The 14997-nt window shown below is 43.8% G+C and overlaps 1 protein-coding gene across 2 annotated transcripts in view; it reads right to left on the bottom strand.

Moving 5' to 3' along the window:
• The window catches only part of LOC115202802 (AN1-type zinc finger protein 3), a 57186-nt gene that overhangs the window by 14941 nt on the left and 27248 nt on the right, over nucleotides 1-14997 (bottom strand). For both annotated transcript variants that reach the window (XM_029766839.1, XM_029766840.1), the window contains exons 2-3: nucleotides 8707-8747; nucleotides 6419-6607 (exon numbers count right to left, since the gene is read on the bottom strand). In XM_029766839.1, the coding sequence (XP_029622699.1) occupies nucleotides 6419-6607; nucleotides 8707-8747 (230 nt within the window). The remainder of the gene's footprint in view (nucleotides 1-6418; nucleotides 6608-8706; nucleotides 8748-14997) is intronic.

Here is a 14997-nt window from a genome sequence, read left to right as displayed (position 1 = left end):
ACTCCTGAGATCCAATTTGGTGAAGAAGCGCACCCCATGCAATGACTCAGTCACACTGGCTATGAGAGGCAGAGGGTAACTTCACAGTGATCTGATTTAAACCTCTATAGTCAATGCACGGGCGCAAACCTCCATCCTTCTTCTTCACAAAAAAGAAACTCGAAGAGGCAGGTGAAATGGAAGGCCGAATGTATCCCTGTCCCAGAGATTCGGTGACATATGTTTCCATAGCCGCCGTCTCCTCCTGTGACAGAGGATACACGTGACTCCTGGGAAGTGCTGCGTCTACCAAGAGATTTATCGCACAATCCCCCCGTCGATGGGGTGGTAATTGAGTCGCCTTCTTTTTACAGAAGGTGAGAGCCAAATCGGCATTCAGAGGGGATGTGCATGGTGGAGACCTGGTTTGGACTCTCCACCGTAGTTGCACCTATGGAAACACCTATACACCTCCCTGAACACTGATGTGACCATCCCTTAAGAGCCTTCTGTTGCCACGAAATAGTGGGGTCATGATGAGCCAACCAGGGAAACCCCAACACCACTGGAAACGCAGGAGAATCTATCAGGAAGAGATGAATTCTCTCATGACCCCCCTGCGTTCTCATGCACAGTGGAGCCGTGACCTCCCTAATCAGACCCGATCCTAAAGGACGACTATCTAAGGAATGTACAGGGAAGGGCACATCAACAGGAACAATAGGGATCCCTAATCTACGAGCAAACAAACAATCAATAAAGTTCCCAGCTGCGCCTGAATCTACTAGCGCCTTATGCTGAGAATGCGGGGAAAAGTCAGGAAATCTATAGATATATACATGTGCGCAACAGGAAGCTCTGGGTGAGTTGGGTGCATACTCACCTGGGATAATCCACCAGTGCCCTGCCTGCTGCCTCGATTTCCTGGGGTACATCTCCAGCACCGACCAGCAGTGTGTCCTCTGCGGCCACAGGTAGTGCAGGAAATAGCTCCCACTCCGGTCCCCCTTAGAGCAGCACCCCCGAGCTCCATAGGTGTAGAATCGGAGGTGCTGGGGGACGGAATGGGCGGACCCTGATCCGGACGTCCGCGGGTAGCCAACAGGTTATCCAGCCGGATGGATAAATCCACCAGCTGCTTGAGGGTAAGGGTAGTGTCCCTGCAGGCCAGCTCCTGACGGACGTCCTCTCGTAGACTACATCGGTAATGGTCGATCAGGGCCCTCTCATTCCATCCTGCGCTGGCAGCCAAGGTCCTAAAGTCCAGTGCGAACCCCTGTGCACTCCTCATCCCCTGCCTGAGATGGAATTAGCGGTCACCCGACGCTCTCCCCTCAGGTGGATGATCGAAGACCGCCCGGAAGCGACAGGTGAAATCCTCATTGTGTACCAACGTAGCATCTATACTCCCCCATTCCGCGTTGGCCCACTCAAGTGCTTTCCCAGTCAGACAGGAGATGAGGGCGGACACGCTCTCGTATCCCGAGGGAACCGGGTGAGCGATTGCCAGGTAGAGTTCCATCTGGAGCAGGACCCCTGGCACCCGGCAGCCATTCCATCATAAGCCCTCGGAAGCGAGAGCCGAATCCCACTGGCTCCAGGTGACGGAGGGGTGGACAGCTGTGGGGGTTGTGTGTTGGCTGGAGTGATGTGGATGAAGTTGTGGGAAAAAAGCCTTTTTCCCATCGCTCGATGGTGAGCAGCACGCGATCCATGACTGTAGCTCAGTTGGTAGAGCATGGTGTTTGCATGCCAGGGTTGTGGGTTCGATTCCCACGGGGGGCCAGCACAGAAAGAAAAAAATGTATGAAATGAAATGTTTGAAATGTATGCATTCACTACTGTAAGTCACTCTGGATAAGAGCGTCTGCTAAATTACTAAAATGTAAATGTAAGATGTTGTAGCATTGTCGCATGCTGCTGGATGCGTTCCTCTACTGGTACCGGAGGAATGGATGCATCTGCTGTCTCCATAACGTGGTGCGTGATTCTGTCAGTGTCAGTTATGTGGAGGTGAGGATAGAGTCAAGCGCAGGACACAGAACTGAGTAAAATAATGTACTTTACTCTCAAAGAAACTCATAAGTCAAAATCCACGCAGGGATAAATAATCCTGACACAAAACAACTAACACGATGACAAGAAAACAATCAGGCACAAAACATAATGAGAACCAGAGGGTTAAATAGGGAAAATAATCATAACGAGATGGGAACCAGGTGTGAACAATCAAGACATAACAAATGGAAAAAGAGGTAGCTAGAAAGCCGGTGACGATGACCGCCGAACAAGGAGAGGCATCAACTTCGGCGGAAGTCGTGACAATAATTATATAGGCGTAAGGCGGCCAATGCTGAATCTCTGACTTACTCAAACCTTTCTAGACTTCCTGGAACAGCAACTTGGCAGCATTAATCCTTTTCGTGACATATAAATGGTATCCAATGAATGGGATGCAAATTAGCTTTACATTTGGCTTACTTAGCAATGATATATTTTATTTTATTATTTCTCCCCAATTTTGTGGTATCTAATTGGTAGTTACAGTCTTGTCTCATCATTGCAACTCCCGTATGGACTCGGGAGAGGCGAAGGTCGAGAGCCGCGCGGCCTCAAAACACGACCCAACCAAGCCGCACTGCTTCTTGACACAATGACCGCTTAACCCGGAAGCCAGCCACACCAATGGGTTGGAGGAAACACTGTACACCTGGCAACCGTGTCAGCCCGGCCCACCACAGGAGTCACTAGAGCGCAATGGGACAAGGACATCCCTGCAGGCCAAACCCTCCCCTAACCCAGACGACGCTGGGCCAATTGTGCGCCGCTCCATGGGTCTCACGGTCGCGGCCGGCTGTGACAGAGCCTGGACTCGAACCAGGATCTCTAGTGCCTTAGACCACTGCGCCACTCGGGAGGCCCGAGCCTGATATCTAATCTGCGTCTGACATGTCTTGGTCTTACAGAGGATGAATTGATGTTGAAAAACCAAGAGTCGATATGTGACTGACAAGTCAAGTATCTCACACTAAATCGCTACAGAAATCAATTTTTTCGTTCATTTAAATGGGTCCCAGTCATGACAGATCGCTAACTTAAAAGGGGACTGTAACCACCTCTTTGTATACATAACCTGGGCAGATCTTCCAGATAGTGGAAGATCTGCCCAGTACTCCAACTGCCTTCCTTTCTCCCACCTCTCTCTCCTATGTATGCCAGGGCAGATATAGACTGGTCTGGGCAGCTTCACCGTTGTTGCAGAAAATAGCAGATGTGTCCTTGGCAATAGCAGGCTCCTGGACTAAAGGAGTAAGTGTGTGTGTGTTTATTAAAGAAAGCAGACTGTGTGTCTGTCTCATGGAAACACGCAAAATCTGTATTAACTGGAGGTCTAGGAACCACAACGTCTCTGACTTTATCGTGCAATCCCGGTTATGTTTTTTAAATGTACTGTGTATATGACTCGTTTCAGGAAACTAAGTGTATGTCGCACTTCACTACTTCACAGGAGCAGCATTTGAACATAAACATTTATTTTTTATCAAAATGCGTTTTTTGGGCTGAAATGCCTTCTGGAACGTTAACTTTCATGTGCTTTAATAACAAACTTGTATTCCATCCATAAATACGAATACAATTGGTCAATTACCAGCCTAGTTGGTTTAGCCACAGAAAAATTCAGGAACCTTCCCGCTAGCCATGATTGGCTGAGATAATGGGTGGGCTGGACATGCCGGGAGATGAGTTTGGATTGGTCTGCCATGTAGCATGCTTCTGTCTATAATGTGAGCTGTTCAGTACATCTTGACAGTCCTTTTTATCACACTGTTGTTGAAAGATATAACATTAGCCATCAAGAACTACACAAGTTTTGCTACTTTTCTATACCACATTGATGCCCTGAATTCAGCAGGTGCTATCGACAGATCAGTTGGAAAAAGTGATGGGCTAATTTCTGCACACGCCACGGTCAGTGTGAACCGGAGTGACTTGACACAACGCTGGCCAAACAGCTACAAACAAAAACGGAGCTAAATGGTTCCAATCTGCCACAAAAGCATTCATCCATGTATACGGGTAGGAATCTAGCTACATTTGCAGATAAGTTTCTAATTTTGTAATTTAAAGCGTACTGTTAGATAACTAGCAAACGTTGCTGGCTCGCTAGCTAACGTTAAGTGTATGATCTGTGAAGTAATATGATTCGAATCAGGAATCAATTTACATTGTTAGTTATAGCCTAAGGTTAGCTAGCTAACATTGAAGCTAGTTTGTTTGCTTTAGCTACCTGCAGATTCATACTACAGCTATGACAATGTTTGTATTGGTAGTAGTATGAGTTGGGATACAGCATTTCCTTCACATTACCCATCAACTTAGACAAGTGTGTCGAGTAAATGTCATCAAATAATTATAAAATATTTTTATCTGGACACTATTTTTGAATTTCAACTATGCAAGTAACCACTTCACTGTACCGTTTACATGTTCTGTATCCTGTGCATCTGACAAATAATATTCAATTTTATTTGATATAGGGTGGGATTGCCACATAGCCCCATCCATATCTTTAAGGATTCACATGTGAGGCTAAGGCTTAAGAGTACGGAACGCCATTTGGGTCTTTGCATGTAAAAAAAGATCAGTGTCAAATAAGCTTGTTGACCAATCAAGACCTGAATATGACTGCACGTCACATAATAATTTAACGCTTTGATACATTTTTTACGTAGTTATTACACATTAATTACACTATCACTCGTATTTCATATGTCACAACGATTCATCGATACGTATGCTATGATGCTGGTAAAGTTGTCTCGCATACCTACAGTGCTGGTTATAAAAAAAACTAGCTAGCGCATGGATGCAAACGATGTTCTTCCCCAAAAACATAGCAAAACGACAATCTGTTTCAGTAGCTATAGTTAGCAAGCTAACTATCTAGCTTGGTGTCATCATCTAAAATAACCCTAATTTATATGACAGTTCTTATTTGATCAATGGTGGTCGGACCCATCTATGTGAAGCTACCCACAATAATGATTAGCCACAATAGTGAACTTTGCGGTTAGCCTTCAAAATAAAAGTATGTCATTGACAGTGATGCAAATAGTATAATTATGGCATAATTGAATAGATCATGCTAAACGCGGTTGGAATGTTATATAAAAATCAACAAAAGACAATTTGTTAATTTGACAAAAAGCTGTTGAAATCACACTGGATGTATTAGACTTTAGAATTGCATGAGGGGCATACTTATTTCACTGTACAGCCTTACCTATAGATTGTGGATCAATGACATGGAGTATCAGTCTACTCAGTGACACCCAGAGAACATTAGCGTCGTAGCTCTTATTGTGGGACTCTGAAAGAACTGAATTGAGACACATTTATTGTCAACAATAAAGGAAAAACAACACTGCGTGGATGTTTTGGAGTCTGATAACTCTGAGGAGGATGTTGGGAAAAAAATATATTGGGTAGACTGATACCCCATTTCATTGAGCCCCAATCCTTAGGTAAAGCTGTACAGTGCAACATGAATGTCAATGCACTCAATAAGCTGACTGGGGAGGAAATTTCAGTCACAGTCCCCCGATAAGAGCTACAACGCTAATATTTGCGTAATCTTTTCACAGTTGTGTTCTGAGAGTGTCACCGAGTTGACTGATACCCCATTTCATTGCTTCACATTCCAACCTTGTTTGACATTATCTAGTCTAAATATGGCATGATTCCACCAATTGTAACCTTTTGCATTACTTTTAAATAGGATTTTATTTTGAAAGCAAACACCAAATTCCAAAATTGTGCCTAATCCTTATTGTGGCTAGCTTCACAACACATAACCTGGTCCAGTCGAGCATCATGAAGCTAGCTGACTGCTTATAATGCCAGCTTTGGGAAACAGGGTTTAGTAGCTGGCTAGCTATTTATTTTCATGACCTGAAGTTCAATTTCAATAGGCTAACAATAAGTTGCTACCTAGCTAATACCAGAAGTTGCAGTCCAACACAACATTCTACAATTAAACTGTGTTATTTTACATGCCAAATTAAAATCTTATTTAACGCGTCAACGCGTTATTTGACGTGTATCTTTTTTGACACGCAAAGACCCAAACGGCGTTCCATATAAGACGGTGTGAATGATGCTGAATGGGTATACAAAGACCTCTCCAGTATGTGTACCAAAACAATCAAGGGTCATTTTCTCAAAAGTTACCAAATTCCAAATCAGAACTACTTCCCCATTGTTCCTCAACTGCAGTGTATGATAAACACATTTTCTAGCTTGGAGTCTCTACTTTTATCCAATGTAAAAAAATAAAAAATACATTTTCACATAAGACGAATCGAGGCGGTCGATCACATATGTATATATAAAAAAAAAAAAACATTCCAAACTGCAGGACATAGGCTCCTGTCCTTACCATCTTGTTCAGGTAGAGGCGTGGCTTCTGTGTTTCCAGGCAACGGGTCCTCTGAGCTGACAGGCGCTGACAAAAGGGATTGGCTACTGCTGCTGCTTGATTCGCTATAGAAGATGACTGACTGGCTGTTGCTTGAGCTGGGGGCAGGCTCTGGGGCACAGTCCTCGCCTGGCTGCTTCTTCTCAATGTCTGCGGTTATACAAGAGAGTGACTAGCGTGGGTGTGTGTTTGTGTGTGTGAGAGATGCTGGATTCCAAAATAACTCCTACCCTCTAGACATTTCATTGTGAAGGGGGAGATTGAAGTGTGTGTGCATGTATGTAAGAGAGTATATGTGTGCATACTGTATATGCTTACTTAAGCGTGTGTGTATATACATACAGTGCATTCAGGAAAGTATTCAAACTCCTTTAATTTCCCCCCAAAAAAATTGTTACAGCCTTATTCTAAAATTAATTAAATTGTTCCCCCCCATCAATCTACACACAATACACCCATAATGACAAAGCAAAAACAGGTTTTTTGAAATGTTTGCAAATTGAAAAAGTGTAATATCACATTTACATAGGTATTTAGACCCTTTACTCAGTACTTTGTTGAAGCACCTTTGGTAGAGATTACAGCCTCGAGTCATCTTTGGTATGACGCTACAAGCTTGGCACGTGTATTTGGGGAGTTTCTCCCATTCTTTTCTGCAGATGCTCACAAGCTCTGTCAGGTTGGATAGGGAGCGTCGCTGCACAGCCATTTGTTGCTTAGTTAATTGTCCCGTTGGAATGTGAATCTTCGTCCCAGTCTGAGGTCCTGAGTGCTCTGGAGCAGGTTTTCATCAAGGATCGCTCTGTTCATCTTTGCCTCGATCCTGACTAGTCTCCCAGTCCCTGCCGCTGAAAAACATCCCCACTACAAGATGCTGCCACCACCATGCTTCCTCTAGACGTGACATTTGGCATTCAGGCCAAAGAGTTCAATCTTGGTTTTGTCAGACCAGAGAATCTTGTTTGTCATGGTCTGAGAGATGGTTGTCCTTCTGGAAGGTTCTCCCATCTCCACAGAGGAACTCTGGAGCTCTGTCAGTGACCATCGGGTTTCTTGACCAAGGCCTGACCAAGGCCCTTCTACCCCGATTGCTCAGTTTGGCCGGGCGGCCAGCTCTAGGAAGAGTCTTGGTGGTTCCAAACTTCTTCCATTTAGGAATGATGGAGGCCACTGTGTTCTTAGGGACCTTCAATGCTGCAGAATTTATTTGGTACCATTCCCTAGATATTTTCCTCGACACAATCCTGTCTCGGAGCGCTCACGGACAATTCCTTCGACCTCATGGCTTGGTTTTAGCTCTGACATGCACTGTCAACTGTGGGACCTTATATAGACAGATGTGTGCCTTTCCAAATCATGTCCAATCAATTGAATTTACCACAGGTGGACTCCAATCAAGTTGTAGAAACATCAAGGATGATCAATGGAAACAGGATCCACCTGAACACAATTTCGAGTCTCATTGCAAAGTGTTCGAACACTTATGTAAATAAGGTATTTCAGGTTTGCAAACATTTCTAAAGACCTGTATTCACTTTGACATTATGGACTATTGTGTGTAGATAAGGATTTTTTATTTGATCAATTTTAGTATAAGGCTGCAACATAACAAAATGTGGAAAAAGTCAAGGGGTCTGAATACTTTCCGAATGCAATGTACGCCTCTGTGTATCTCCCCGTGTGTGTGTGTGAGAGTCTGCTTGTGTATGTTTTTGAGAGAGTAGTCGAGAGGTCACGCTTAGCCACCCACGGCAGGACAGTATGGATCCACTATCCAGCAGTAGGTCCGTGGAGCGTAATGGTGGAGGAGAGAGGGTTTCTCCTCCCTCATCTTCACACAATCCCCCTGTTTACACAGCGTCACCAAAGCCACTCCATGCTGGCCACAGCAGCAGAGCGGGACACCAACTTGTGACAACACAGCAGCAGGGACGTGAACAAACAGATATACGTTCAGTCATGATGGCACTGGCACACACACGTGGGGTACAGGCACGCATACATGCACTCACTCAGGCACTATACCCTCTTACATGCACTCAGACGCCCATGCTCACACAAACTACACATTTGCATACTCACCTATGCTAACACACACTGCTATTCACATAGTCTCTCCCACGCACGCACACTCTCTCCCCAGCACACACAAATCTTTGGTATTGCTGCATGACTCAAAGCCGTCTGCTTTAAACTCCCTTAACTCGAGGGGAAAGGGTGTGTGAGGGGAGTTGAGTGGACGCACCTACCCGTAAAACATTTGGAGCAAAGGTTCATGGTTTTGCTGGACCTAAAAAGAAGAGACAATGACAGGTTAGAAAAGGAGATCAGCCCATCACATTATTATTCACAGGACATGTGTACTTCGGCAAGCCTGATCGCTGCATTCAATATTTTATTTTACTTCATCAGTCTGGCATTCCTCCTTATGGAAACAGTTTGATACTATGTCTGTAACAAAGGAAATTCTTTAAAACTAACTTGTCTGGGATTGGATGGCCTTTAACCAACCAGAGGAGGGCCTAATTCAAAGCACAGTGTTTAGCCACATAGGATTTTGTCCTAAACCCACCTGAGAGGATGCTGATTGGACAGGTATTGGACTTATACGTGAAGTGAAACAGAATGGTGAACGCAGAGATCAGGCTGGTTAACCAGGCTGTAATTTTGCATCAATATTGCCTACAATGAAAATGTCCACAAGAGAGACAGCTTGTGGGCCAGTTTTAACATTGGGCAGTGCGGTTTCCTTTATCTGCAGTTAAAAAATGTAAAGTCTTCAGTTCTAAGCAACTTATTTCTCCACATGTAACACGACCACCTAACCAATGGCAAAACAATTGGCTAGATAAAGACCAAATAAATCGTGCCACATTCGGTATATAAAAATGGACACCCTAAAACAACATAATGTGACAAATAGCCTAAATAAAATAAGTCAATTCTTTCATTGTGTCCAATCCATCATCCTTCACAGTGGACCTGTATGTCCCTTACCTCTGCCAACTTCATAACTTTAATCTACGAAACTTCGCCAGCTAAAGAGGGAGGCTGGCTCGACTGGTGCTAGCACATGCATAGATCAAATACACCGCTGGAATGCAGATTAAAGTGTTTACATATCCTAAACTTGAACGATTGCTCAGAAAACCAGGTGTTTTAATCAGCATTTGCTTACTTCGAATTTGACCTCATGCCGATTAAGATAAGCAGAGTAAAGAGTTTACATCACGATTGCAAAATCTGCCTACTGCCATAATGAGTTTAAAATGAAATTATTACTGTGCATATAAACGTACTCAATGGTGCAGCTGTAGAACTTTGAAGATCTGAGGGCCCATGCCACATCTTTTCTGCCTCCTGAGGAGAAAGACGTGCTGTCGTACCCTTTTCACAATTGTTTGGGTTTGTGTGGACCATGTTCAATTCTTAGTGATGTGGACACTTGATGGTCTTGATCTGCTCCATTACAGCCCCATCGATGTGGTTTCCTGTAGTCCATGATCAGCTCCTTTGTCTTGCTGGCATTGGGGGTGGCCCATCGGAAGTCCAGAATCCAGTTGCAAAGGAAGGGCTTCAGTCCCAGAGTCCTGAGCTTGGTGATGAGCTTGGAAGGGACAATGGGTGTTGAATGCTGAGCTGTCATCAATGAACATAATTCTTACATAGGTATTCCTTTCGTCCAGATGGGTGACGGCAGTGTGGAGTGCAATAGAGATTGTGTCATCTGTGGATCTGTTGGGGCGGTATGTGAATTGGAGTGGGTCTAGGGTTTCTGGGATAATGGTGTTGATGTGAGTCATGACCAGCCTTTAAAAGCATTTCATGATGTGAGGCAATAATCACTTAGGCAGGTTACCTGGGCGTTCTTGGGCACAGGGACTATGGCAGTCTGCTTGAAACAAGTTGGTATTACAGATGGGGTCAGGATAGGTTGAAGACACTTGCAAGCTGGTCAGTGCATGCTCTGAGTATATGTCCTGCTATTCGGTCTGGCCCTGTAGTCTTGCGAATGTTCAGCTGTTTAAAAGGTCTTACTCATGGGCCTCCCGAGTGGAGCAGCTGAGGTGCCACTAAAGCCTGGGGTTCGATCCCGGGATGTGTCATAGCCAGCCGTGAACGGGCACCCCATAGGGCGGTGCACAATTGGCCCAGCGCCATCTGGGTTAAGGGAGGGTTTGATCCGGGGTCTTTCTTTGGCTCATCGTGCTCTAGCGACTCTTTGTGATGGGCTGGGCACCTGCAAATTGACTTCGGTCGTCAGCTGAATGGTGTTTCCTCCGAAACATTGGTGCGACTGGCTTCCGGGTTAAGTAAGCAGTGTGTTAAGAAGCAGTAGTTTGCCTGTCTGAAAAGTAGTTGCATCTTGTGTTTATATTGTTGGTCAGTGTAGAATAGTTTGGATTACTTCCTGACCAATATTGCTGCAACTTTTACCCCCTTCTGGAACATTGAGGGTTTATCACAGAGATCTTATTTAATTACTAGAGGGGCTATGGTTTAACCTACATTGAATCGGGTCCCATAGCCTATTTGTTGTCCAACTGCAACAGCGCAAATGATAAACAGCCCAAATGACCATTGTTTTTACATGCAGAGCAAAGTATTCTCTCTGCTCACCTTGGCAGTTGAGCTCAATCAAGCCTCAATGTTTCTCTTCCATGGGGAGCAATTTACTCTGTGCCTGGAGTAAAATGCACCTTACCTAGGCTAAGGTTCTTGAACATGGCACCCAAGGCATTGTTGCTCTGTGTTGGCTCATGAAAAGCCTGCTGCGGTGAGGAAGACCTTGCTTGGACCAGATGCCACACGGAGGGAAATTAATCAACATTGACCGTTAGGCTAGAAAGGTAGGGATTGTTGAGAGGGTGTGACAGCGGCTGTGTGTTTTGTTTTATGGAATTGATGTATCCTAGTTTTAGAGGCTGATACTGTACCTTAGTCTACCACAAACTATCCAGATAGATAAAAAGTGCAGACGTTTATAAAAGGAAAGGCTGTGAATGAATAGGTTGGCATAACATTCTGATGACCACTCTGATAGCACAGCCTCAGACCGTATGTGTGCATTTGTTTCAACTTCTGCTCAACAAAACAGGTGTCGGGATATAACTTTGTGTGTGTTGACATTCTCTTAAATCTTAAGCCCCTTCCCTTCCCTCACATTTCTTCATTCTGGAAGGATGAGCTCCTCGGAGCCCTTGGAAGCTTTTATTTTTGCTGCACCTAATTTGGAGGCAAACCAATAAAACATGCTAGGGCTGAATCTTAAACCGAACACTTTGACCACTCGATCATGCGATATGCGTGTTCACCAGTCAATCAAGTCAATCTCCATGGCTAATTGTCGAGTGACCGAGGGCTCCATTGAGCCCTTCAGGCAGCCTCTCTACCAAGTGGGCATCCTGTGTCAACTCGCTGCCCTTGGCAGCAAGTGCTACCCATGAATCTTCATAGTGAATTATAATACAAGATAGGTTGTGGTAGACTATGCTTGGGAATGGGTTTAGAATATTGGAATATTGACAAAGTGGCAGATAGGATGGAAGTGCGCATCGTCTCAATTCTCTTTTGGCCTGAAACGGTAGCAGACTCGAGTGATCACTATCAATACAGATCAGAAAGTGGCCACTCAATAAAGGGCTCATCGGCCAAGTGTTCAGTTTGAGATTCAGCATAGTAGTCTGCAACTCCAGGCCCCAAAACAACTCAAATCAATTTAAGCACCTCAGTTTATTTCGTGTTTTCTCTACAGTAAATTTCACCCCTTAGTGGGGCACACACAGGGCCCCGAAGCACCATTCAGGGCTGCAAAACAAAAACCACCAAAGAATGAAATTGAAACCAAGAGGTCAAATGTTTTTACACCTGGGGGAAACAGAGTGGGGTGACCCACCTGAGTAATGGTAGCAGAAAAGCTACCTGTTGGAATTGCCATTGGAGACCATACTCTGCACCAATAGGCTACTTTGGCATGAACACACACACACTTTATTCTCCCACCACCCATCTTTGATTTGCCTGAAGAAGGTTAACTAACGTGGGCCGCCCGGCTGGCGGAATCTTGATTGGCGCTCTTTGCCGACGCCAGCACTCATAAGCCTTAATTGCGGATGACATTTAACGGGAGATGTCAAATTAATCCCGGTCTCCTGCCTTGTTATACCCCCGGAGTGCTGCCGGCTTGATTGGCATTGAGTGATGGGTTAAAATGAGAGTGAAACTAAGAAAGACAGGGAAAAGGAGCAAGAGCCTTCTTTTCTTCCTTCTCTCTTTTTTTCTCTCAAATTCAAAGTCCGGCTCAGAGGTGTTGCTGTGGTCAGTAAATGTTTTTAACCACAAACCATACCTGGATTAAAATGGGCACAACCTATCAAATACTTAAGCTGTGCTTGATTGAGCTAGCAATAGAGTCAAGGGAATAGCTCAGTCCTAAAAAAGCAAACCCTGCACTCCAGGCAGGCTCAATCAAATGCTCAAACTCCTGGTCTGGTCCAAAACATTTGTTGACTAGCCTAGGCTAAGGCTATTTGACCCCTGAAAATCCATTTAAACCTACCTTAAGGATCTTCCTTTGCCATGGGTGAGCCTAACACTCCAGGATCTTAAGCACAACAAATGCATAACATATTGCACAAATTGGATTGGTAACATATTACACACATTTCAAAATTCTAATATCATACAACTTTCAAAATATATGACACAATGATAAATTTGTATGATATCATACACTGCAAAATGTATAATGTATCACACAAAATGGATGACGTAGTAGGCCTACACATTGGATGACTTCTTACACAAAAAAAGGGGACCACTTTTGGCTTGTGAGAGTTACTTTCAGAACTACTGACTAAAAAGTATACGAGAGTATCTCTTTCACTAAGAAACTGGCAATGGCTGTAAAAGGCATCACACACATTCAACCTGCTGTTGTGGCACTGAAAACATGAGTTCAGTCTGTGCACTCTATAGCCCTTTTGAGAGGCTTGCTAATGATGTTCTGATCAAATAATATTTTCATAGACCTACAGGTGTGGGTTGAATGCATCACTGGCGTCCCATGCTTGTTTGTGTTAGGTTAGTAAATTAGTGTGTGTGTGTGTGTGTGTTAGATTAATGAGAGTGTGTGTGTACACGTGTTTATCTGTGTTAGATTAGCGCACGTGTTTGTGTGTGTTAGATTAGTGAGAGAGAATGTGTATGTTTGATGTGTGTGTGGGTCATTAAGTTTCCTCAGTAACCACGTTTCCATCCAACCATTTCATGCAGATTAATTACCTGACGCAGGAAAAAAGACATGACTGGGATGATGGAAACATGAAATGTCGGTACAAATTTATAAAAAGCTGACAGACAATTTCATAGTTCGACATGGTGGTATCTATTTGAGTATGTAAAATTGATTATGCGGTGGAAAAGCCTTTATGCACAAATATTGATATAATAACCATCATATCGAAGTAAACTTGGAGTCATGTGATGATATGTTGTTTGGTCCACCCACTACGACTTGGGAAAGCATGCAGTTTATTAGGTGACAGATGAAATAAGATATGATGAACTTCACAGGGTAGTGAATTTGTAAGGTGATGAGCTTGATGCTCCTTTTCAATCGAAGCTTGGCTGCAGTTTGACAAAAACAAATAATATCACTTTAATTAATAATAACCTCATGAAGGTAGCCTGCCTACACTGTATCTATGAGCCGTTGGCTAGAGCACATGTGCCAAGACCAATTGCTATATAACAGTTTTTGTGACAAAACCACATGTAAAGTTGAAAATGCGATGGAAACCCATTTAACTTGTAATTTTCATTCGGTACATGGGAATTTAACGGTAAAACGTTATGTGCATTACGTCATCGCGCACAGCCGTTTATCCGCAAAAAGTCAGAAACATCTCTGGTGTGAAAATATGCAGATTTTTGAATATTGGCATGGAAATCTGTTGCAAGCTGGATGGAAACCTAGCCAGTGTAGCTGGTGCTATCTGGCAAAGCCTATAGCTCCTATTCATGTCTTTTAAGGCTCTGCAACTGATGACTGAAAAAAAAACACATTGTAACAGCCATTTCCTTCCTATTTTCCTAGAACCAACTACATTAAAATGGTGTCAGCAGTTCCTGGTCAGCAATACCCCACTACAAAACAACATTGCAGCAACTGACAGATCTAAGAATCACCTTGCATCGTAAATCACTACAATATTATTTGTAGATCAGTCAGTCACAATTTACCCACATTGAATCAAAGATTTGATTCTCTTGAGCACGGTCAATATCTCTGAGAACAAGGCTGTCCCTGACAAAAACAAAAATTTAAGTTGTGTTTTTTCCATATTATATAGACATGTTTGAATAAAATCAACTATACGTAGGTTACTGAGCTTGTCTAATGCTTTAAGCACTGTGATTAAAAATGTACACACAAAATACTGAAGAGAAAGCCAGAGATCAATATAGCCTAACCAGAAGAAAAAAAACATGTTGCCAACCCTCTTCCCGCTGCTGCTGGCCTTCGCTCCTGAAGTTCC

Source organism: Salmo trutta, chromosome 12 (genome assembly GCF_901001165.1).
Source record: "Salmo trutta chromosome 12, fSalTru1.1, whole genome shotgun sequence".
In the NCBI taxonomy this organism is placed as follows: domain Eukaryota; kingdom Metazoa; phylum Chordata; class Actinopteri; order Salmoniformes; family Salmonidae; genus Salmo; species Salmo trutta.
Note: the sequence above shows the minus strand (reverse complement) of the source record. Positions and strands in the feature narration are given on the sequence as shown.